Source organism: Electrophorus electricus, chromosome 13, assembly GCF_041902795.1.
Source record: "Electrophorus electricus isolate QZ-2024a chromosome 13, ASM4190279v1, whole genome shotgun sequence".
NCBI classification, from domain to species: Eukaryota; Metazoa; Chordata; class Actinopteri; order Gymnotiformes; family Gymnotidae; genus Electrophorus; species Electrophorus electricus.
The window spans coordinates 7,053,976-7,078,551 of record NC_137509.1 but is presented as its reverse complement, the minus strand read 5'-3'; the positions used below and the strand labels follow the sequence as shown (position 1 = coordinate 7,078,551).

At 45.0% G+C, this 24,576-nt stretch overlaps 1 protein-coding gene across 7 annotated transcripts in view; it reads right to left on the bottom strand.

Annotated features, from left to right (window-relative positions):
• Window positions 1-24,576, bottom strand: part of si:ch211-200p22.4 (phosphatidylinositol-binding clathrin assembly protein) — a 38,887-nt gene that overhangs the window by 8,292 nt on the left and 6,019 nt on the right. For 3 of the 7 annotated variants that reach the window (XM_035520053.2, XM_027011445.3, XM_035520054.2), the window contains exons 2-14: window positions 20,571-20,713; window positions 15,293-15,368; window positions 15,064-15,166; window positions 14,229-14,322; window positions 13,878-13,989; window positions 12,717-12,823; window positions 11,476-11,517; window positions 9,606-9,691; window positions 8,789-8,912; window positions 5,769-5,908; window positions 5,478-5,578; window positions 2,671-2,781; window positions 563-694 (exon numbers count right to left, since the gene is read on the bottom strand). In XM_035520053.2, coding sequence (XP_035375946.1) covers window positions 563-694; window positions 2,671-2,781; window positions 5,478-5,578; window positions 5,769-5,908; window positions 8,789-8,912; window positions 9,606-9,691; window positions 11,476-11,517; window positions 12,717-12,823; window positions 13,878-13,989; window positions 14,229-14,322; window positions 15,064-15,166; window positions 15,293-15,368; window positions 20,571-20,713 — 1,371 coding nt within the window. Of the gene's footprint in view, window positions 1-562; window positions 695-2,670; window positions 2,782-5,477; window positions 5,579-5,768; window positions 5,909-8,788; window positions 8,913-9,605; window positions 9,692-11,475; window positions 11,518-12,716; window positions 12,824-13,877; window positions 13,990-14,228; window positions 14,323-15,063; window positions 15,167-15,292; window positions 15,369-20,570; window positions 20,714-23,136; window positions 23,382-23,827; window positions 23,890-24,576 lie in introns of all 7 variants that reach the window. The other 4 variants (XM_081694843.1, XM_081694842.1, XM_081694841.1 and 1 more) reach the window with 4 other exon arrangements.

Here is a 24,576-nt window from a genome sequence, read left to right as displayed (position 1 = left end):
TAATCTGAATCTTACTCGCTCTACCAAACTCCAGAACAGTGTCAGGGGGTGACGAGCTTGGAGTCATCATTCATCCTCAGTTACTTGTTGGAGACTTTGTGAAGCAAAATTAGTGACTGGACCCCACATGAGATACCGGACTTGGGGAAAATCATAAAACTCTAGCAGTGTGTGTGTGTGTGTGTGTGTGTGTGTGTGTGTGTGTGTGTGTGTGTGTGTTGGGGGGGGAATTTTTTGGTCATTGTGTAAGCTTCCCAATATGCTCCTGTAACAGGACCGTGCATTTGTAAGGTGATAACGTTTGGCTTGGTGTACTCAGCTATGTGGATGTGGTGTACAGCCTGCCGCACGTGCAGGTACTGGGAAAGTGGAAAGTGCTTTTGTTGGCTGCGACACAAATCTGTGTCCATGAGCACTGTTCATGACATCACACACATGTGCTTGACACACAGAGGAACAAGCCAGTGCATGCTTGACATTGAAAGTGAAAACTGGAGATTAGCGGAGGCCGCTCCTGCGCCACTCCTGGCGTAGCTGAGAGGAGGAGAGAGCACAGACTCACTGCCGACAAGGTTGGCCAGGGAGGAGTCCAGGTCGTTAGCCAGCAGTTTGCCTCCTGTGGGAGGGGCCATCACAGGACCCTGACTATGGGCTGGGAGCGTGGGCTTCAACAAGTCTCCCAACACATCAAACCCTGAGGGTGAGAGAGAGACGGGTGGGGGATGGGGAGAAAGAGTGAAAAAGTATTGTTAAGTATTGATGACCGTCTCAGCAGAACAAACATGCCCAGAGACACCATGCTCAAGAGCAGAGAACGTGAGCTCAGACAGACAGCAGAAAGCACCGACATGTTTACAGCAGTGTTACTACCACGGTTGAGCAAGGCAGGGTTGCAGGGTTACAGCAAGGCGGTGCACAGACGCACAGCATTTCAGAGGAACAGAAATGTATTAGAGCAGCATAGAAGGGCTAAAGCCTTCAAAAAGTACCATCACCGCTGGAGGAACTACAGCTCTCTCACTCACAGGCACGCGCGCGCACACCCCCCCCTACTATTTCTGGGTCCATCTTAAAGGCCCGATATAGAGCCACTGTGGTTGAGCCATAAAACAGATTCACAGTGCTTGTCAACAGCTACCCAGAGGGATGACTGCTACCGTTCTACGTGTCAATCGCACAAAGTAATTCAGCAATTCCCTCTGTAAACAAGAGACCTGACTAGCCATTTAGCTAATGGTACTCAATAGTGAGGAGAAATAAAGAAGCAAGAAAAAGGCTGTGAGTGTGAGAGCGATGGAGAGAGAGCGCGAGCAAGGGAGAGAGCGCAAGGGCAAGTAAGAGTGAGCGCAAGAGCAAGTAAGAGAGTGAGCAAGTGAGAGAGAGAGCGCAAGAGCAAGTAAGAGAGTGAGCAAGGGAGCACAAGAGAACAAGCGAGAGAGAGTAGGAAAGCAAGAGTGTAAATGAGGAAGAGAGAGAGCACTAGCTCTGGACACCAGTAGCATGAAGTGCAAATGTGGAGATGGATAAATAGGAGAGAGACAGAAGAGTGTCAGATCAGTGGGGTGAGCGAGAACCGAGTCCATCAGCATCTGTTGGGTTTTTGGATGAGGACTGAAGTGACAGGCGTCTGACAGATGGACAAAGTGCTAGTCAGCAGACCCCCCCGCCGCCAAACAAACACACACACACACACACAAAACTGCAAATGTGTGCGGAGGATGGAGAAACTGCAACAGACTGTTCACAGCTGTAAGTTCCGGGGGTGGGGGGGTAGAAAGAGTGCAAGCAGAGAGCGAGAGCGAGATGCTGTTTTCCCTGACAAAACTTCCCAGAGCCAAAGAAGGTACTGGAGTTTAACACTCAATACATTCCAAAGATGGCAAGGCCTTCTTAGCGTTTCCTCACCACACAAGGCTGTTGATGTAAAAATCATTACCATAACCTCATTAAAGGAGAAGTCCCTCACTGACCTCATGCAAGTTGTTCTGCTCTGCCGAATGCCGTCAACATCAACATTTTCCATTCAGCAAAGGCAAATGAACTGTTCTACAAGTAGCCAACCTGGCGATAACGCTCTCTCACAGCGCACACACACAAACGAGCACTGAGCATTGTGGGCTTAGTGACGGCAGCTAATGAAGCTGCATTGGCTTGGGCTACTGAAGAAGGCTGGACAGAGCAGGTTCCCGGGCAGGGCCGAGGCCCAGTGACCCGACACATGCTGCTGGAACCACCGCGTTTAACCAGATATCAGATGTCAAGAGAACGCCTCACATTTTCACTAGGGTGCTCGAGGATACAATAGAAGACTCACAGCATCTGATTTAACAGTGTGCAGACACACAACGCACTACATGAGGCCCCGTTTGTTTACACCTACAGAAGTAAATAATGACAGACCTGCAGTATTTACACCTAAACATATACTGTTAGACTATGAGTGACAAAGGACAAATGACATCTGCAGTAAAGGATAATGGAGTTGAAGCTTTTATTATTTTTAATAGCTCTTGTAGTCCCCAGTTCTGTAAAAGGAAGCATTTCACCGAATTCCATGGAAGTGTGCGGGAGCAGAGAGGTTAGCTGTCAGACAGTAGGAGTTATTCAGAGAGCAGTGAGCGAGGTTGCTGGGGTTAGATGCTTCACACACGCCTCCAGGGGGTGATTTACCCGCAGCTGGTTTCACATCAGTACTGGCAGCCTGAGACCCAAACACAGCATCAAAATCTACATTCATAGCAGGTATATGAGCTGCCTGCTGAGGAGCACCACTCTCCAGACCTGAGAACAAAATCACACATTTATGTGCAGGGACGGACACACACACACACACACACACACACACACACACACACACACACACACACACACACACACACACACACACACACACACACACACACACACACACACACACACACGCACACATGCACACACATTTAGTCTTCGCTCTTACATTGTTTTACTGTTGTCACCCCATGGCCCTCAACAGTCATACCTGCACAATTAAAGACTTTGGATTCCTATTGTAATTGGTTTCCAATTTCATTTAGAATATATTCCATATAATAAGAGAGGAAAAGAGATAAAGCCATCTTCCCTCTTCAAAATCTTAACCTTCCTTAACTACCTCTTCATTTTCTTTCCATGCCATGTGTCTGTGTAAATGTTCAGGTACAACTATATAAGCATGTGTACGTGTGTGTACACGCACGAGTACATGAGTGTGTGTATGTATATGAGTAAATCTACTTGTGTACCCGCATTTGAGCTTGCATGCTGCCCTACAAACCCCACAGCCCGGTCTCATTCCACAGCTTGCCTGGGCACCAGCAGCGCGCCCAGTCCAGGTGGAACCCACCCACAGCCAAACTGCACTGAACTCCTGCCAGTTCTCTACCAGGGGAAGCATTTGAAACGCGTATGCACAGATGGATGGGTGAACGAGATACAGAAGGTATGAAAGAATGAATGAATGAATGACTGCCACCATTCAATTCAAATCCAGTTTCTTGTGAACTCTGTTGCTGTGATGTCACCACTTAACTGCGGAGACTGCTCCCTGTTTAAAGGTCCAGGTGAAGAGAAGACCCTTGATCCAACATTCCTGCATTCCACCCAGGCTCACACTGTCCTCAGAGCCACTGTGTCTTTCAATCCCTGCTACCACTGCCGTCATTAATACCTAGGGCTTCTATCCATTAACATATAAGTTAGATCAAACAATCCTGTCTGTAAGCAGGCTGGTGCCATCAGGACTTCCGAAAAGGTAGCTAAGAAACACGAGCTTCAGTGGCGGTGAATGATGTTCATTTAACAAACCAACTGCGTTTTTTAGCACTGGCGATTTCATCATGCTATCCACTGGCCGCTGGCCAATAGATGGCGCTAGAGCACAGCCCTCCCTGGTGAAATTGTTATGCATTTTTTAAATTTACATTTCTAAATAATAACTAACTACTTACATACTTTAAGTATGAGTGTGATAAAAATGCACAATAACGTGTGCTACATAAAAAAATATTGGAGGAAATTAGCTTTCCGGTTCATTCCTTTCTGTCTTCTGGGGCAATATTGCCAAGTCAGAGCAGCAGTGCAGCCAATTGCTGACCATTGCAGACACAAGATATGCACATAGATTTAGCCAATCAGCATCCTCAAATCTGATGCCTAAAGGGTGTGTCATTTATCGCCCCAAGCAGAGTCAGTCAGTAATAAAGTAGGGACATCTGATATTATTGACAATGATGAACGCAGTTACCCAAGACGCAGCATTTTAAGCCCCCCTGTTGGAAAATATATTTTCAACAAAGTCCATTTGAGAACCCTGGTGTAGAAACCACACGTTGCTGAGATGGCTAGACTAGCTAGCTAGTCAAGATATGAACTGTGTATTTTGGGCTAGTTTTTCATTTATAGTACCAACTAAGCTAGCTGAACTAGCTAAGCTAATGAACGCTAGAGTTGCACTAGAGTTCATTAACTGTTAGCCAACATTAACGTGGCTCAGCTTGTTATGAAGCTAGGTTAATTTAGTGGTTCTGGCCAACTGAGCTAACTAACTTGTTTAGCTAGTGGCTTGCTAAAATTAGCTAGCTAGCTGCGCGTTTTGGCAGGGTTCTGGTGAACTGAGCCAAGATGACCTCACTTTACAACTGCGAACTTTAGGCAGTTGTAATGTGTGAGTAGGACCTTTCCTTTTGATACCTAATTTATAATTGGATGATACAAGGCCACTATTAACTTTTAAAATGCAGGCCTTCTTTTGCTTAGAAATGTTTTACTTCAGTCAACTAAATATTCAAATGCTTTTTTTCAAATACTTTTCAACGTAAATAAAAACAGCTTCACATCTCAAAATAAAAAGACGTACAAGCAAAAATTCGTAACTCCCACAGGGTTTTTAAAGTTGCTCTAACAAATGCGTGGATGCCACATAAACTAATCTATGCATCATGCACAAAATCTCATCGCAAATAACATCAGTTTTCTTTGTATGTAGCACGAGAGGTCATCCAGCAATGTTTAGTTCTCGAGAAATTCCTCATTTTTATGTTAGTAGTATGTTTGCTAATATTACCGTATTTTTCTGAACAGTTTCTAATCTAATGATGCATACTGTACCTTCTATCTGATCACATTAGAGCGGCAACTAATGATTGTCATTTATTGCGTCTCTTGATTTTTAATGCCAATTAAATAATTACTGGCTATTTCACATATCACTAGTAGTTTGTGTTAAACTGTATTGGGACAGTTGCCACCACTGGTGCTATCCTAACCCCCAGGCTGTTCCTGGAAGCCATTCACCCATGCCAATAATGAGCAGCCTGCACACCAGAGCTACTGACTGGCCTGGTCTATTGTAATCTCACAATACAGCCAAAGCTTTGAGGAAGGCCTCAGTGAAGCCAGGGCCTCGGGTAGAGCAGCAGCCCCATGAAGGAGCTGCGTGTCCTGGCAGAGAGCGACCCTACCTCCCCAGGCACTGGTGGCTGTGGATATGGAGGGGGCGCTCTGCATGGCAGGGATGAAAGCTGGCTGCACGTCAAACAGGTCGCTGGCGAGGTGGGCCATGCTGTGAGACACCAAGAGAAAACAGTCCAGCAGTTTCACAACGTTCCTATATAGAGATGATTCTATGCATAAGACAAATGTCCTGTAAACTGGTTATACTGTCGAACAGCCTACACAGTATATAAACATTATTGCAGTATAATACAGTAAAAATGGACATGATGCAGCGTAGGTGAGAGAAGGCGGGAGACCTGTTGCTGGCAGGGGCGGCAGTGGTGGTGTGGTTGGTAAAGGGGTCAAGCACCACGCTGTGGTTGGTGGCACTGCTGACAGGGAGAGCTGCAGGAGATGCAGTGGGAGTCTGCACGTTCATCTCCTTTAGGCGCTGGTCCTGCACACACACGCACACACACAGGGAGGCAACGTGAAGGTGTGAGCCTTCAGAACGTGTCAGTGCATGGCATGCCAGATGTAGTGGGGGGACGAACGGACGAACACAAGGAGCCCGAGTGCACACTCGGTGGAGATGGTGCTGCTGAAGAGTGCAGGGAGTGGGGGTGACTGCACCTGCTGGAGCCGCTGGTGTAGGAAGGGCAGCCGGCCTGGGGCACTGCTCTCCACCCAGACTAGCACAGCCCTTGGCCTGGAGCCCTTGGTCTTCTCTTGGCTGCCTTGAGTGTGTGTGTGCGCACATGCGTTCGTGCGCGCGTGTGTGTGTGTGTGTGCACGTGTCTCAGACCTCAGTTCTACTGGTGTAAGATGCATCAGGAGTAGTTCCTCCTGACAGAGTACCTAGCTGTTGAGCCTCTGGCAAATGCAGCCATACACATCCCTTTATAGCACAATTGCTAATCATGTGGTCACAACGAGCAAGCTAATAAGCCGTTATCCAGACTAAAGCTGTAAAACAGACTGACAAATGCCACAGGGAGGGGCAATACCCAACACTGAATCATATCTCCCACACAAGCAGCTGAAGCTACCACAAGCCCATAGCCAGATACCAACTGAAACAAAAGCCAGTGCTAATGTTCCACCCAATGTGGACACATCGTAGATGAGCATGAACCACTCAACTCAGCACAAGCTCCTGTTGACAAAGACCACACCCATATATTGCACCCCAGACAAAAGGCCAGCCTGAACAGGACCGACCACATAGTCCAAGCCTATCCAGCAGTGCGATAGAACACAGGTGGACTGTGCGGCTGTAGTCAGGCAGCCTCTAAGGGAGGAGAATAACCAGGGCCCCCCACATAAAGAGACACAGTGACAGAGGGGCAGAAAAAACAAAAACAGAGAAAGGAAGAGACAGAAAGAAAAAAGTAGAAACAAAAAAGAAAAGAAGGAAAGAAGTGGAACTACAGCATTTTATTTTACATGTGTGGGTCTACAGGGCTGCACAGTATGACATGTGAAAAGACTGCACTTAAACCCTAGTTGTGGACAACAATTGAGTAACTAAATTATTACTTGCCCTTAGTGCTGCAAGCTATAATGAAATGCAGATTCTTGCACTCTGATGTAACATGTGCCCAGCTACATGTACTACACACGAGTGACAGTGCTACCAAAATGTACATTCCAGGACACTAGCTTCCCTGCATCTGTTGAGTATGTGTTTGATATGGGATGACATATCGTTCCAAAATGGACAAAAGAGGTTGGCTAACCTCACCCTCCTCTCACCACCTGGAGCTAATCATTGATGGGCTATGGGCGTCTGGAGTCACACACACACACACACACACACACACACACACACACACACACACACACACACACACACACACACACACACACACACACACACACACACACACACACACACACACACACACACACACACCTCTGTTTGCAAAGGACAGCTTGTTCAAAGAGCACTATAGCTCTGCTCCTGCCAAGTCTCTGTTCCGCCAGAAGACGCATCAAGCTTTCTTCTGTCACAAGCTGATCTTAGACCAGATCAGCTGTGTTTTTTCTAGTATCGGGTATATGGGCAGCAGCTCTAAGAACAGTGTCCTAAACTTGTCTCCTCATCAGAGATCAGTTACTCTGGTTCGCTCACAGAAAAAGAGCAGGACACCGCCATTTAAACATGACATAAGGCTCAGAAGCATTATGGCACCTCGCTCACAGTAGATGGCACAACAGAGGATTTGGAAAGGAGCTGCACTGTGTGTGTGTGTGTGTGTGTGTGTGTATATATAAAATAAAATGATAAATTATTTTATCATCATCATAGCACTCATATCTATCCAAGTTCCCATGCCGGTCAGGGTAAGTGAAATACTGCACTAAACTACTGTAATCTGTGGTGAAAACAGAACAGCATGACTGTAAACAGTAATTGCAAAGTGCTGCGCAGGTCCTCTCCTACTGTTTGTGTGCTGTCTTAATAGGTATGCTATCCATCTGTCTCCACACCTGTGTGTACCAGGCGTTTCCTTTTGGTGAAATGAGGACCGTTTACTGTGGGAATCCCACACAGAAACAAAGGCCTCTGGGGTAACATTTGTTTTCTCCCCTCAACAAGCTAATTAGCATCATGTATATGCTCTTGCTGCCAAAATAAATGCATTAACATTAATTCACCTAAGTGCTTGACACTAGGATTTCCTAGTGCATTTGATGCTTTTACTTATTTAACCAGGCTGGGCTGTGCGCAAGCAGGGAAGGATCGTTTCTGCCACACCTGTGCTGTTGGCCCGGCAATGCCAAATCACCAATCTAGGTGTGGGTGAGCGGGTGGGTGTGTACTGTGAAGGTTTTCGGGCCTGTCTGAGGTAGGCGGCAGGTGGAGTCAGATGAAGAACACTTCTGAGCAAAAGCCCAAGTGGGGCAGATCTATGGCTGTGACGACACAACCAGGTGCTTTTATCCTGAGTGAGAGAGGACGTGGCTCGAAACGGCTAGTGTTGCCCAGAGAGACACCACAGCACAAAAGTTGAGCTGAAAAAAATGAAACTGGGGAAAAAAAAAAAAAAAAAAAAAAAAAAAAAAAAGCCACTGTGCAGTCTTAGCAAAGGAGCATGCTAAATATATCTCTGCTTCTGGACTTATTCCTAGCACTCTTTTTTTCCCACAAGGAGAAAAAGTCTTTATCCAAAAAAATTTGTTTGAAAAACTGTAAAAACAACTAGCTTTATTGCAGATACAGATGTCAATGGAAGGTAAAAGAGGCTGCACTTTAAGGCTGCACTGCTGAGTTTGACTGGGCTGGTTGAAACATGTTGGTGTGATGGTTGCTTGTGAGGAGATTGTTGCCCACCTTGAGCGCCTGCAGCCTGGCCTGCTCCTCCTCCAGGGCCTGCTGCCGCTCTCTCTCATCCACACGGCTGAAGGACATTCCAGTGCTGGAGAGAGATGACACGGCGCTGGAGAGTGTGGTGGCTCTGTTGGGACAGAAACACACACCCACACGAACAACAGTAAGAACAATGGCATAAGGACAAGAGTGTGCGCAGGGAAAGAGACAGTGTGTGTGTGAGTGAGTGAGCGAGCAAGCGTGTGTGCGCGCGTGAGAGAGAGAGAGAGAGAGAGAGAGAGAGAGAGAGATTGTTGGGGAGGGTGTGAGACAACGACAAGGCTGAAATGAGGCAAGAGCCTTAGGGGGCACAGTGGTTTCTTCTTATTTAATTACTATAGTCACACTGATGACAGTGCAGGGAAGGGATGGTCCCAAATCACATGTAATCACAGTGTGATATTACTAGATTAAACTCATCCACTTTCCTCCCTACAAGAACCATGCAGGAATCTGCCACCATGGTCCTAGATTAATTACTGCTAACCCCAAGGGCAGGGAGTGCTTAAGGCAATTTATTAATGCAAGCCTTTACGTGACCACCTGTGTGATGGAGTGGCATGGAATGTCTTTAGGACCTAGTCCAAGCGCTCATGTGTCCAATGACGAAAGTTGTTTTTACCTCCTTTCTTCAACCTTTCTAAAACTCATTTCTCTCAAGTTGGTCGAGATTGGCATTTTGAACTGTAAGGCATCAGAGGTTGTGTCTATTGTATGTAGGATTTGGCTGAACTTGGAACTGCCTCCCACCACAGCTTCCAGACTCAGCAGTGGAGTGTACCTGCTGTCTGCGGAGAACTCCTTGGTCTTCTTGCCCTCTAAGGAGGCCAGGTGCTGCTCCAACGCCTCCAGCAGGCTGCTGGGAGCCTGAGGAACAGCAGGGAAGAGAGAGTTGGAGACTGCATATGCAGCACTTCTTCCGTCACTGCACTCCAACATACATACAAGCTACTTACATGGGTGTGCGTGAATGTGTGTACACAAACACAGTCTCACAAACACACACCTGTCTTAGAAAACAATTACTTCCAAATTATAGTAGAACATTAGCTTAACAAGCTAAGAGGAAAAGGGGAACTGAGCACAGAGACAGAGTGAGTGTGTGTGTGCGCTTACACGCGTGTATGTGTGTTAGGGAACATGTACATTAAGAATCTATTCATCAAATCAACATGCCAGTGTATTCATAGGGCTGTGAAGTCACCATGCATGGCCCTGCTTGGAAGGCAAGTAGAGCCCACCCACTGCTGCACATTTAGCCAGACTTCAGCAGTGGCAAGACTCTGAACAGCAGTCAGCTGCACTGACACACTGCGGCATTCACTTCATACTAGCATGCTCGAAGTTTGTCCCCGAGCAGTTTAGGATTGTGACGGAAGCTTCCTGACAGTCGCATGGATTTCAGTGTTAATCTGCTGTCTCTCACTGGCCCTGGATACTAATGCAGGCCAAGCTGCCCTCTGTCCCTTAAGCGTCTTAAGTGAGAGCTACAAAAAGTCTAAAAAGCTTAAAACTACCTACGACTGACTTGGACCACACGGCCGAATGAGCAGTGGGCATTCTGAAAGCAGGTATGAAAGCAGGTATACCATTTTCTAAAGCACCACTGTTGCAAGAGAGTCCCAGCACTCAATGGCTAACACTCTACAGTACACACCAGTGTGCTAGCTTGTTTAAACCCTGTCAGTGTTAGCAGGAGCAATGCGCTCAGTGGCTCTGAGTGGTCTGCATGCTCGTTCCAGAGCCAGCTTCCCACAGCGTACACTCCCGCTGACTAGACAGAGAAGTCAGCTTCTTGATTTGATTCCATATGTTCTTTGTTCACAAAGAGTATGGGACTCCAACATGCTGGAACCAAGAAACAAGTAGAAACTTGGCACTCTAAGATGCAAAACACTTATGGGCTGTCATGCTAAAAGGAGCCTGGACAGCAATCAGACAAAAGAGATAAGTGAGAGGTGTTAAGGAAAGGCAGCAGGGTTTACTCCCTGACAGACACGTGTACGATGGGGAAAATGCCCTGAGAGGCCACATCCCCTACTGTGACAGACAGCAGTAAATAGAACAACAGGGGACAAAATAATTAATGTAAAATGCATCTTTTATTATTATTAAAAAAAACAAAAACAAAAAAACCCCCACAACAACCCAGCCTCAGTCTTCACTGGTACAAGGGGAAAAGTGGAAACCCCTTTCCCACATGCACGGGCGAGGCTGGGAGTGCCTCTCCAACGTACAAGGGCGAGAATGTCATGCAAACTGGGGGGAGGCTAGCCTCAGCTAAGAAAGAAATGGAATAACTCATTTATGCAAGCAGTCGCAAACCCAGTGGCAGCACAGTGCACGCCCAATACAAGCAGTGTACACAAGCCATCACCTACAATGTAAGATCCTCTGGTACTCTGAAGGATGAACAGAGGGCCTGTTACTATTTTAGTTCCTTAAAATACAGGTTTCATTGGGTTGGTCTGTTCACACTTTAGTGATGACAATATATATAGTGCAGTCAAAGCCTTAAAATGCTTCAAATAAGACACAAAAATTCATGTAACACACTGTGGCTGGGGAGACAGGACTTGCAAGACAGATGTGTGTGTGTGAGAGAGAGAGAGAGGGTAGGAGCAGGAAGTGGAGATGAGATGTACACTGACCTGAGTGAGATCTGGGATGTCACCCTGATCAATCCCAACTTGCTGTGTCAAACAAACAAACAAAACAGGCAAACAACAACAGAGGGAGGGGGATAAGAAAAGAAACAAAATAACAAAGGGTCATTACTTCATGCAATGGCTGTAAAATGGAAAAATAAAGAGGAACATGAACAGAAATGCGGAGGTCAGGCAAGCTGCAGTCCACTTAAGACACCTCAGGAGAAGATGGGCATGAATGTAGAGGTGGAGGAAGCTTCACACCACTGGGAATGGGCCACAGAGGCCAGTGTGTTGGAACAGAACACACAGAAGCAATTTAAAAACACATAAAAAGCCTCTTCCACATAAACAAATTGTAATCGGTACATGTACTGCATGGCTCCCAGATAGCCCGGACCAACTCAAACACAGCTCTGACCATCTTGATTATTTTACAAATGGTCACATTTCTTACAGTCAAACAGCAGAAACTCAAAAAGAGAAGAAAAAAAAAAAAAAAAATCAAGGTAAAATGGCTGCTGTTTTGAGAGGACAGGAGTTGTAGGAGTCCCTCAACACACAACAGAATATTTGGTTGTTGTTCAAAATAGCTTCACATTACTGGGTGGTCTTATATAATGTAAAAGATTCAATATTTGTGCTTTATTGGCAGGATTCCAGCTAAAAGCAATAAAATCATCTGATCCTTAATTTCAGCCATTTTATTAGCCAAACAATATATTGGTCAGGTCCTACCCAAGACCGTCCTGAGCAACTTATATTCAGCCATGGGCAGCTCTAACGTGACCCTCAGGCAGCCCTGGGCAGCTCTAACGTGACCGTCATACTGTTCTGAGGAGTTCAAAAGTGTTCTGCTGAACTCTGGGCCAGAAGGCAAGCAGTGTCTAGATCCTCTATGGGCTCCAACTACATGACTCCACAGCAGGTCAAGCAGCTGACACCGGTCATAGGTGGGTGTAGAGGATGGAGGGTGTGATGGTGCACTACAGGATACAGGGTCATTGTGAGCCAAGAAGGCCAAAGCTCCTTCTCTGTTCAACTCATGCAAGTAGTATCTGTGCGAACAGTGCCGATTGCCAGAATGAGTGCGCCAGTAAACCCCAGCACCAAAAAGGACAGAGCGAGAGAGAGAGAGCGAGAGAGAGAGCGAGAGAGCGAGAGAGAAGGACTCCTCAGCAAAAACATTCAACATGCCTGCTCGTCGGTGGGTGTGGGTGTGTACACAAGGACAAAAACAGTACCTCTGCTACTTTGAGAAACTCTGACAGCTTTGTCATCCTGTACAGGAACTTCTTGTAGATGTCCAAAGCATCTTTGCACTGGTTCTTCTTCATATCAAAATATTTCTCTGTCAAAGAGGAGAAAAGAGAAGTGAGAAAGCACAGCCATTAGCTGGGCGATTTGAGCAGAAAAAAGATTGTAATTACCACATCAGCAAGCTGTCAAAACACACGCTTATGTGACGGCGCTGGCAGCACCCAGAAAGAAACCACAGGAGGCAAATTGCCTTCTCAAGGACAGCGAGCACATCTAGCTCTCGCTTCGACCAGTCAACTCTGGCACCATCTATGGGAATTTGCAGGCACCTTTTAAAAATGGCTTGAACTTAAAGATTGAGCTATTATGCTAAAAACAGCTTAGAGGAAAATAAGCGTTGTTCTTGACATCTGAACCATGCCAGCGCTGATAATAGTGCAGGGCTGGGCTCTGCTATGGCACGTGCCTTCATCAAGTCAGTGTGAAGGAGCACATGCAGGCAGCAAGAAAGAGCAAGAGGAGACGTCAGACTCCTAGAGCCATTTAGAATGTGACGAGACGACTCAATCTGGCATTCTTGTAGCCTGCTCTGAGAGTGAGAACAGAGCACACTTTTCTGAAAGGGTGAGATTAGGGCATACTTTTCTGAATAGATGACACTTTTCTGAGAGGGTGAGAATAAGGCACACTATTCAGAGAGTGAGAATAAGGCACACTTTTCTGAGAGTGTAGGGTACTGCTCCGAGTTGGAGAATAGAGCACACTTTTATGAAAGGGTGAGAGTTGGGCACACATCTGTGAGAGGGTGAGAATAGGACACACTTCTCATTTGGTTCCGTGAGTGTGAGAATATAACATGTCTCTGAGCCAGAGAGAATAAGACACACCAATCAGAGAGCGAGAACCAGTTAAGTTTCTCTGGGAGAGTGAGATCAGAGCACACTAGGTAAGAAAAAAAAAAAAATCCTTTTCTGAGAGAGAAGGTACACTTTTCTAAGACTTCGACATGCATCTCTCTAGGAGAGCATGAATAGGACAGAGAGAGAGAGAGAGAGAGAGAGAGAGCTCTCCACAAAAACATTTAACATGCCTGCTTATGGGTTTTTGAGTACATAAGCATAGAGTCAGAGAAGACAGCAACTCACCCAGAAGGTTGATGACCCCTTCATTGTAGGCAGCAAACAGACGGATGGAATCTTTGAAGAGCAGCATGAAGGCAGCATTGATCACGCCATTGGTAAGCTCATTAGGGTTAGCCTGGACACGCACGCACACATGCGCACCAAAAAAAATAAAAATAAAATTTTTTTAAAAAAGTGAGCGAGAGCTGAGCTAGTAAGTAACAATTTTTTTAGTGTTCTCTTGCCAGGTTTTCTCCACACAACAATACATAGAAAATAAATAAATCAACTGTATTTACGTGCGCAGACACACACAAACAAACATACAAACGCGCACGCACACACCCACTCATGCTTAGGAATGCACATCCGCACCTGGAAATCAAGCAGAGCGTCCAGCTGGTTCTGAATAATGGGCAGCGTTTTGATCAGCTTCTCTGTGTTCATGGTGCGCATCACTCCATCAACACTGCACAATACAATGCACAAACACGCACATAAACCAACAAACAAACGCACGCAAACAACCCAGCATGTATACTGGCTCACTAACACGCCACGCAGCTGGGCAGACGAAGCCATTCGATTGGCTCTGCCCTGTACCACAGTCCCTCTGGACTTTCTTGGCTGAGGGCAGAAGTGGTCGCACTCTTGCAGGCCACACTGGGGAAGAGTGGCACGCGCTGAATTAGCCTGACAGCCTGAGGAGGGCCGGTCTCGCTTGTGCGCGTTTCGCGCTGTAGCCCTGATGAGAGTACGGGTAGGGCTGTAAATAACCACGCAGCAACACTCCGGCTGAGAGGAGCCCCGAGAGGCAGTGCTTTAGCTCTCCCCTCCGAATCACAGCGTTTAAATAATCAACTGCTTGCTCAGCGTTTAAAGGCAACTTCATTAGTGCGTTAACGAGCTGCATGACTGTATCACGGCCCGCAGAGACAGAGAGTGCAGACGTGCCTGCTACTGGAAAAGCAACCGGGTCCAAATTAATGAACTGAACTGAACAGAAAATCAAAGGATGGTTTCTGAGCTCAGTGTGATCAGTTTGATCAATTCATATTCAAGCTTACAAGCTTGCACTGCATTATGTTTGGAACACTGAACAGTGTTGTTGCCATGGTGAATACCACATGTAACCTGCAGATAATCACCTTTATCTTCAGAATTTATTTTGCCTTCCCTCCTTGAAGTGAAACATGCTTTGTTTACTCACCCTCTCTTCATCTTGGTAAAGTCCACGGCCACTAGCCTGTAGGACAGAGCCTTCTCGTTCAAGTACCGGCTGTAGCGCCTGATAAAGGTGGACATGTCATAACCTGAGAGTGAGATAGATAGTGTGTGTGAGAACCAGTGTGAGACCAAAAGATAGGCATATGAGGAGTTTAAATGTAATCTCAATCATTTTTACACACTGCACAAGTCACGTTCCTAATTGCACATACCTTGCAATGCACCTTTATCAACGAAGTTGTTTAGATTGAAGAGAGTATTCCTCGAGGCCAGGTACTGAATGAAACGCTGCAGGGACAGAAAAGAGGCGAGACAGAAGACTGATTACAATCAAAGCACTCAGACCAATGTTCCGTTCCACGTGAGCTACTGCTGATGCCTGAGCTGAACGGCGGGTTTATCGGGAAGGCAGCAGGAGCAAGGACAATGCTGCTGGACGAGAGCCTGTCTGCGGTGTCTGATACGGCTGCAGGACGGGCTTGTTTGGGAGTCCAGACACTTCTCAGCTCTCTGGACTTCATGGGATGATAAAGCATGATTGAAATCAGAGACAAACACCATGCCAAATAAGGTGGCAGGAAAAGGAGACCAAAAACAAGCCTATATAAGATAAAAAGCATGGCTAAAACGGACGATTTAGGCTGCTTATAGGTACCTGTAATGGCAGTGGCCTCGTTGGCTTTATTTAGCAAGCAGTCATTTCAGAAAGTGCTGCACAGGGAAAGAGAGGCAGCAGAAAGCCCCCCTGCCCTGATATTTTTCTGTTCATTGCTAAAACAGAAATGTACAAAAATTATGTGGGGTTTTTGGAAAGGAGTAGTTTTGTTTGTTTAATCCAAGATGGACAGCAGGGGCCAAAGTATTTCAGGGTCACTGAAACCTCGTAAAACTCTTTTGAGCCTTTTTCCTCTCTGAGAAAACTTGGTAGCTTTTTACATTGTAAGGGAAAGTAGATTGACCAACTGAAATAACCTCAGGCTAAGAATGTATGGTTTCCTGAACTCCACAAAACTCTCAGAAATCTTAGAGGGGTGGCTCATCGCATGCTGAAGATGCCTTGCTTAGAAGAGCAAAAAGGAGCCATTAAGACAAATTTTAACATTCAAGTGACGCAAGCTAATTTTTATTAGGAATTCTGTAGCCATAGAGCACCTTTAAAGGTGCCATAGAATGGAAGACTCAATTTCTTTAGTATAGTCAAATAAGGAATTTTGGTACATAAAAATGACATACTGTAACATACCTCAAATCACTCACTGGATATTTAATAGTGAGCCAGAGCCAACAACTATAAATAATTTACATTTTGTTGTTGGGAAAGAAAACAAGTAGACAACTACCTAGTATAGGTAAGATTAGCTATTGTTACACTCAAAGTGAGCTGCTAGCTAATAAATAGTATGAAGGCCTAGGAAGCTAACTTGTTTACACAGAGGTTTATTGTGTCCTATTCAGAAAATAGCTTGTGTTGTCATATAAATAAAATATAACATGCATCTTTGTCAATCCCTTTGTCAAGACCATTGACCATCAAATGACAAGACATCTAGTCAACCTGTCCCTCAGTTTTGAGAACTGAAATATTCTCCGATGGAGTCCCAAACAGCTAGCCATTTTAAACTATGGAGTTTGTGAGCCATTGGGGTACCTTGCCGTGCACTAGTCAACCAGAGCAGAGCTCGTCAATTATTTATGAGCCACCAAAAAACCCTGCATCTTAGCCCAGACCAAATACATACCTTCTATATAGACATCAGAGAATAATTTTAAAATACTTTATATATATATAAAAAAAAAAAAAAAAAAAAAAAAAAACATTCTAGGGCAACTTTTTCTTTGACCTTTATAGAAGGTTCCTGTGCTTGGTCAACCAGGAAAGGCCGTGTCAAAACAAGGAAGCAGCTACTGCTGATTCTGGAGAAAATCCCTGGCAACGCAGGCTAAAAAAACAAACAAACAACAAAAAAAACGCTTGTGTTGCTTATCAAAATTGAACAAAAATGTTTAATAAGAGCCTACTGGACAAAGTCAGATTAGTAGTGAGAATTAACTTTGTTCCTGGGTAAACAGTGTGCACCATGCAGAGGTATGACCTATAGTTGCAGTGAACAGGGGTTGGGAGACCAGAAGAATGCCACTGGCTTCATTCCTGCGCAGAGGGTCTAAATAGTAGGGGTGACTGTATATTCTTGGTGCAGCAACTAAATCAAGGCAACTCATTCACAGCACACTTCAGCATACAGACAGGCAAGAACCCTGAAGTAATGCCAGAGCCTATCCTCCAGTAATAATAGGAGAATATACCCTGTGTAGTGAAAGCAATGTTTTTGAGGCCTTTGAGTAGTAGACTGTTAAGGAGGTTGGTGCTTTGTTTTGTTCTAGTTTGTTGCTTTTGTTTTTTTTAACCCCAAAGAAGCAAATGCTGATCTGGGATCTGACGTGTTAAACGTCTTGATCATCACGGTAGCAAAACTCCTGCCTGACCCTGTGGGCTTCACAAAGCATGGCTGAGCATGCATGCACTTCTGCAGAGGGGTGGATGGTGCGCTCCTTTCTCTCAAGTTCTTAGGTTTCTATGGATACGCCCCAGGCAACTAGTGTGCTAATAAATAAAAACAGCAGAAAAGACACGGGCGTGAAAAGGAGACCATTTATTCTTAGGGGAATCAATTTGTTCGGGGTTTGTGGCATATTTTGTTGCATGTGGCTATTTTGAGGCAGAATATGTAGAGCCTATATGCTGCAATGAGATACGAGACAAAGAAAATGAATCTGTCTTTATGAATAATGAACTGCAAAGACCAATTCATTTCTCCTTTAGAACCCTCACTTGGCAAAATTCATGCAATGCAGAAAAACGTTGAAAGCATTGCCTCCAGTTTGATCACATCTTTCTTTCACAATAACTGCTGTTTTATTTATTTATTTATTTATTTATTTATTTAAAACTAAAGCTCCTTTACCAGATGATAGGTGGAGGCCAGATTTATCCTATTGTATGTAGCCACATATTAAAATGACAGTACTCCACCCGCCCTCTTGGCGCTGGTTAGCAAGTGCACTGGCATTGGCCTGCTATGAGCCGCAAAGGCTCTGGCAGTGTAGCACAGATGTCACTGATCCACGGCTCACATGCAGTTTATCCCCCTCCTTGCACTGACCACTTGTATTGATTAGCAGGCAGCAAGTATTTGTCTTCAGCTCAGTTCTGACATTTCTGCACAAGGAGGAAGAAAAAGAAAGAGAGAGAGAGAGGGGCAGACAGACACAGAAACTACTTTGCCTGTGTTGTGTGTGTGTGTGTATTAGAAAGGTAATTATAATGGCTAGCTTCAAACCCAGCAGCCACTGTATGAACAGCACTGCTTAGCGAACAGAGGAGGTGGCAGCATACAGAGGCAATACACTGCTGGAATGCTTAAACGAGCATGCTCATTTCCATGGCCCATGAACTAAGCCCACATTCTGAATTATAGCCAAATTACAAAGCTCAGTATAAACAAATCGGAATCAGTTTGAAATGTTTCTATTGTGCCAATATGACAGCAGCCCCATATATGTGTGGGGGCTATTAAAACGCACCACAACCACAGAGTTAAAAGCTAATAAGGAACCCTGAAGGCCAGTTCCCATTGAAGTTCATGTGTGTTTTTATCATCTTTGGCAGGTCTCATTAACGAGTGCTATCAGCAGGCAGTAATTTATCTTTTCAACACAAACATTTTATCTGAGCTCCCAGCACAAGTGGTCCACACACACACACACACACACACACACACACACACACACACACACACACACACACACACACACACACACACACACACACACACCCACACACACACACCCACACACACACACACACACACACACACACACACACACACACACACCCCCTACACCCACACACACACACCCCCCCTACACCCACAACTGATAGGCACTCTCCAATCCGCCAATGAAAGAACCCACCCAGCACCCCCTACCCATGTGTTCTGCTATCTTGCCCCTACATTCCCCTCAGGCTGAATCTACAATGAGTCTGCTTACACATCAACAGCCAAGCCCAGCCAACGAGGTCAAGGGACCCCAGACGGTCTAGGGGTGTCCTGCCATGAGGGCAAACAATTTGTCAATTACACAGTCCCATTAGAGCAGCGTCAAAAAGCAGATACAAATTCCAAACTGTTCTCCCTCTCAGATTCTTAGAGCTATGCGTAGACCTCAGTAGGCCCAGCAACAGTCTGACTTCCTCTTCTCACACACAGACACAGACACACACCCACCCCCTCCTTATAGCATAGTGTCCCTGACAGCGCAAAAGCACATTCTGCATTCATTGTCTGGGCCACTAGTAAAACTGACTTAGACAGCCCCACCCCCATTCTCATACACACATGTCCTTAAGATCAGCACATTATCAGTGCGGTTCTCATTGGTCAGTACCCTGTCTGAGACTGTAGACGTCCTCCAACTGTCCCTAGAGTTTTACACACTGTGCTACTTCGGACCCAGTACAAGCAGCCAGATTAACCATCTGAAAACTGGGTCCAGACTGCAGGATATGATAGGAATGCTGATACAAAGGGAAAAGCAACTAGACACAGGTCACCCAGTTCTCCAGTTGACATGTACTTGAAACTGACCCTGCATTTACATTTACATTAAGGTCTAGTTTCTTACACAGGAATTTTGCCTGATCTTGAACTAAAAATTATTTTCAGCAGTGAATCACCACTGGCACTGCAATTCATTCTAGGCTTGGGCTTAACCTGGGTTTGGGAAAGAAGCCTATATTCCTATATCAGAACAACTTATCCAGAGTGACTTAGAACATCAAGCAATCAGTAAAAGACTAAGTGCTACAAAAGCACATATAGAACCTGAAAGGATTTATAACCATGGAATATTATTATCCTAGCTTTGTCTAATGCAAATGTAGCTCAGGGCTACATATAGGCAACAACCTAAGCTTATTAACATTTAGCAAAAAACACTCCAGCAAGCAAAAAGTAAATCTGCAAATTTAAAAAACAGTAATACAAGTCTCATCAGTTTTCACACAGCTAAATTTAAATGTAGAATCAACACAGCCCATTTTTAAACTGATATATGTCACAGGGTAGCTAGTTACCAAAAGCCCCTGTGATTGTGTACACATGTGTACAGCAGATCCTGAACACTTACATGTCCACAAAACAAACAAACAAACAAACAAACAACAACAACAAAAACATGTCTCCTTCCCACTAGCCCAGCACACAGCATGCACAGAACAGGCTGTGGATGTGTCTGAACTGGGAAGAGACTGTGGTTTTAGTTCATTTAGTTCTAGCTACTTTATTAAGCAATGGGTGCACATGCATGGTGCTTGATTAGCTGACATACAGTATGTAATTAAAGTACGTGTCAGAGGGACAGAGGCCCAGGCGAATATGTACTTCTCCGTGCTAAAGTTCATAACATTGTGTGTGTGTGAGCGTGCCTTACCTCGTTGCCATACATCATTAGGTGGTGTGTGGTAATGAGGGCCTTGAAGACCACGACCCAGCTGCTGTTAGCTGTGCGCTCAAACAGAGTATCAGCCAGCTGAGGCACATTTACGTTCATCTCATTGGTGCAATGGATCAGGTCTGCAATAAAACACATGAGGACACAGGTTTAATATTGCATCTCACAAACTGCTCCTCAACTGCACATTTAATTCTGCATCTTCCACACAGTTTGAGAATCCAAAGTGCTTATCAAACACGTTTAATATTGCGCCTCACATTGCCAAATTACATGTCACGCACAGACTGACACAAGCTTCATTGCTGTAGCTACGTTAAGGAGACCGACCACTTACCACACCTGTATTTAAAATTTACTACAAGCCACGATCCTCTCTCATATGCAAATGACCAATTACCAAGCATCACAGGACCATTAAATATTTCTCTTAAAGGATTTTAAAAAACAAAATATCCTGTTAAAGGATTTTACATGCATACATCACTGTATTCTAACATGCATATACAGCAGCCTACATGTTCCTCCAAAGAGCTCGCAGATTGAAAATCTTGTACAAATCAGTTAGTCAGATATTAAACTGCTGGAGGAAAACACAACCACAACCCAGCAGGTGCTCGCCCACACGTGTGAAACACAGGCTCTTTACAAAGGCAGTGGGGCTCAGCTCTTCTCCGCATGCCTGCAATGCTGGCTATCGGCCTGCAGGGGACTCTCACTCCACTCCTAGAGACACACAGCAGAGCACTGTTTAGTGGCTTCCCGGGTCATGCTAACCAGGAAGCCTGGTTCATGCTCACCTAAACCAAGCTGTCAACCAGTTACTAATCCCTGCACAAGATCAGAACACAGTGTGAAAATCATTTCGTGGTTCCCCAACACCTGTAGATGGTTTAGATCTCTCTAGGGCACACTACCCCTCTTCCCTCTCAGCCGTTTTCCCAAGAATTACCTTGGCAGTCTTGTGTGCGCATGCACAAAGTGACAGTGCTCATCAGTGGAGGTCCTCTGGGTCTGTCCATTATTTTAATAAGGCACTCTGAACTAGTGCTGCTCCCAGTCGCAGATATGAGTGATCACTGATCACAGTGCACAGCACTACGTGTGCCAACACGCAAAAATGAAAAGCACACCACCTGAGAATATTCAATCATGGCAAGACAATGCATTAGAGTTAAATGAGAAGCCAGCATGCTGACAGGTTGGTCTGGTAATACTCTGCAGCTTGCATTACTATATCTGAATGCATGTTTGTGTGTGCATGTGGAATGGTGTGTGTTCTATTTATATTTATTTACATTACCTTATATTAAATGATGGAACAGGTTATTAATCATGCAGCCTACTCAGGCGTGTGAGGAAGTAATGCAACAGTGAGGCGTTGATGTAATAATGTTTTATTTATAATGTGGTTTCCCCATTTCAGTCTGTCTCTCTGCTACTGCAGTCCCCCTCCACCCACCCCCCTTCACTTGCTTTCTCTGGCAGCATGAAGAGGAGTCTGAGAGCTGATTGGTTCCTTGGGGAGGGAGAGAAAGGGGGGCTTCAAAGTAAGAAGGATGTGCTGACTTAATCAGAAGAAGTAGAACACATCTGAGAGAGAGAGAGCTCCGTCTCGTGTACTACACCGCAGATTGGAGCATTGTAGGCAATCTGTAGCAGTGGTGATACATGGCTGATATCACCCTCCTTTCAGCTTCTCCACTTCCTTCCAGGCCAAAGTCCCGAGACTGCGCAACCCCCCCCCCCCCCCCACACACACACAGAGGGGCATATTTCACACTAAAGTCCATGCTCAAGAATCCTCTCACTCTCCCCTAAAAAAGAGGACACAGGCAGACATACAAATGTGCTTGAAGTTACACACACTCACTAGATATGCATGTTGCATACACACTCTCCTTCTCCTGCTCTCACATATACACAGACACACACAGTGTGAATACACTCAGCATGGGCCTCTCCTGTTGTCTGTGCACAGAGAGAACAAGCTTCTGCCAGGAGCAGCATGATGTTAGAAGGTCATCATGACTTCACACAGCCAGGGTGTGACCCCTGAGATCACCACTCCGTCTATGCTCTATGTGCCAGCAGTGTGCAGCTGCACGAGAGCCCCAGTGTCAGGTCCACACACAGTGGGTTTCCGGACCCGTCAGTACCAGGATACTCCTTATACCAGCCACAGTAAACAAAACCAGCAAGCTCTGCCCTGCAGCAGAATTTCTTCATTATGTCGTACAAGCTGCATTTCATGCTGTGCTGCTGTTCTAAGGCCAGCTCCAGCCCCTTTTATAATGGCTAAGGGAAGGGTTTGGAAGAAGGGAGCTGGTTCCAGGTCAGCAGTGAAAGGACCTGTCCTTTCAGTGAAAGGACCTGTGCCTTCAGAGAGACATCATATCTAAATAGTTTTTGAAAACCAGATGAAAGTTGAAAGACAGTACAAGCCAACCCTGGCTATGGCACATAGCCAACTAACCAAAATCCCCAGATTGGTTCAATATTAGGGTTTGGTCAATATTTGATAGGATGAAAAAGAGCTGCTCACCTGCTAGTTCACCTGGGAAAGCTGTTGCCAGGACATCACATTGAGTTTTACACCAATGCAAGGGAACATTTTCATGCTCTATGTGCTAGCTGTCAAATACTGACAGGAAAATCAGTATTTGCAGACATGTTGGAAATGTTTCTTCAGCCCAGAATTTGGATGCATACCGATTTGATTGCTGCATTTAAATGCTGAATAGCAAATTTTAGAAGTGGCAGTCTTCCTGAGCCAGGATCTGTGTGGAGCTGTTCATAAAAACATTATTTTGTACATGTTTAGCAATACTATTCAAATTTGAATCTAATTTTAAATGTTCATCATTATGATTTAGTTAAATACCTAAATGGAATTAGTCATCATTAACAATCCTATTTAGCAGCTGTCTTGTCAATGTCTAGAGCAAGTCTGTCTCTTCAGTGCATTGCTGAGGTTCTGGTTTCACAAAATATGCATTAAAATACATATGGTTCAGAATAAGACAATGCAAAGCTCACCTTACTGAAATATGTCAGACCATTAAAACACTGCAATGGCAGTGTGTGAAATTACATTCAAGCACCACAGACTATGACAGTTTTCAGCGGTACATGATCTAGTGAAAGAACACGAAGCCTTTCAGAGAGCCTGTGGTGCAGGGCCTCTAAGAGAGAGAGAGAGAGAGAGAATGTGAGTATGTGTGTGTGTAACTGACCAGGTGGCTTGACAGTCTGCACCTGGTCCAGCTGTCGGCCAGAACTCCACTACCATTGACCTCTGGAATCACAACACACGAGAGAGCCAATTGCCTCCCATTACAATCAGTAATCAGTGACCACAGGTCAGCATTATCTGGCCTGAAACATTACACCCCCACAGGACATACAGCACCAGATTCCAACAGCCAAATCAGAACTATAAAGAAACACTAAATGGGGTATTTACCATTTCAGTCCATTTAAACAGACCACTAATCTAGTTAACTTCTCCCTAACACACTTCCTAAATCACTCTATTAGAGGTGCTGCAACATTAAACTCAATATGGAAAAAGGCAACCAAGGCTACATTCACACAGGAAGCAAAAGTAACTAAAATCCAATATTTTTCTTTAAGTGTGATACCGATGTATTATCTGTGTGGAACATTAAAAAAAAATGCACCGAATCTGACATTTTTAGTATCATATGAGTATGGGATTACTTTCATATGTTGTACATATCAGATACTCTGTAATCGACTGTCTGAATAGCCAGATCGAACTATATGTGAATTTTACTTCAACATTCAAAACCTTTGGGAAGGAAAGATGCATGACAACAGTAATGCAGGGTTTCAGTGGTGAGAAAGTGAAATTACAGACCTCATATACATTGAAGTAGTTGTCGTAACTCCAGAGACCATCATTAAAATCATGGCCCTCATTCGCCTTCTCACTCTCATGATAATGTTTCCAAATTTACAG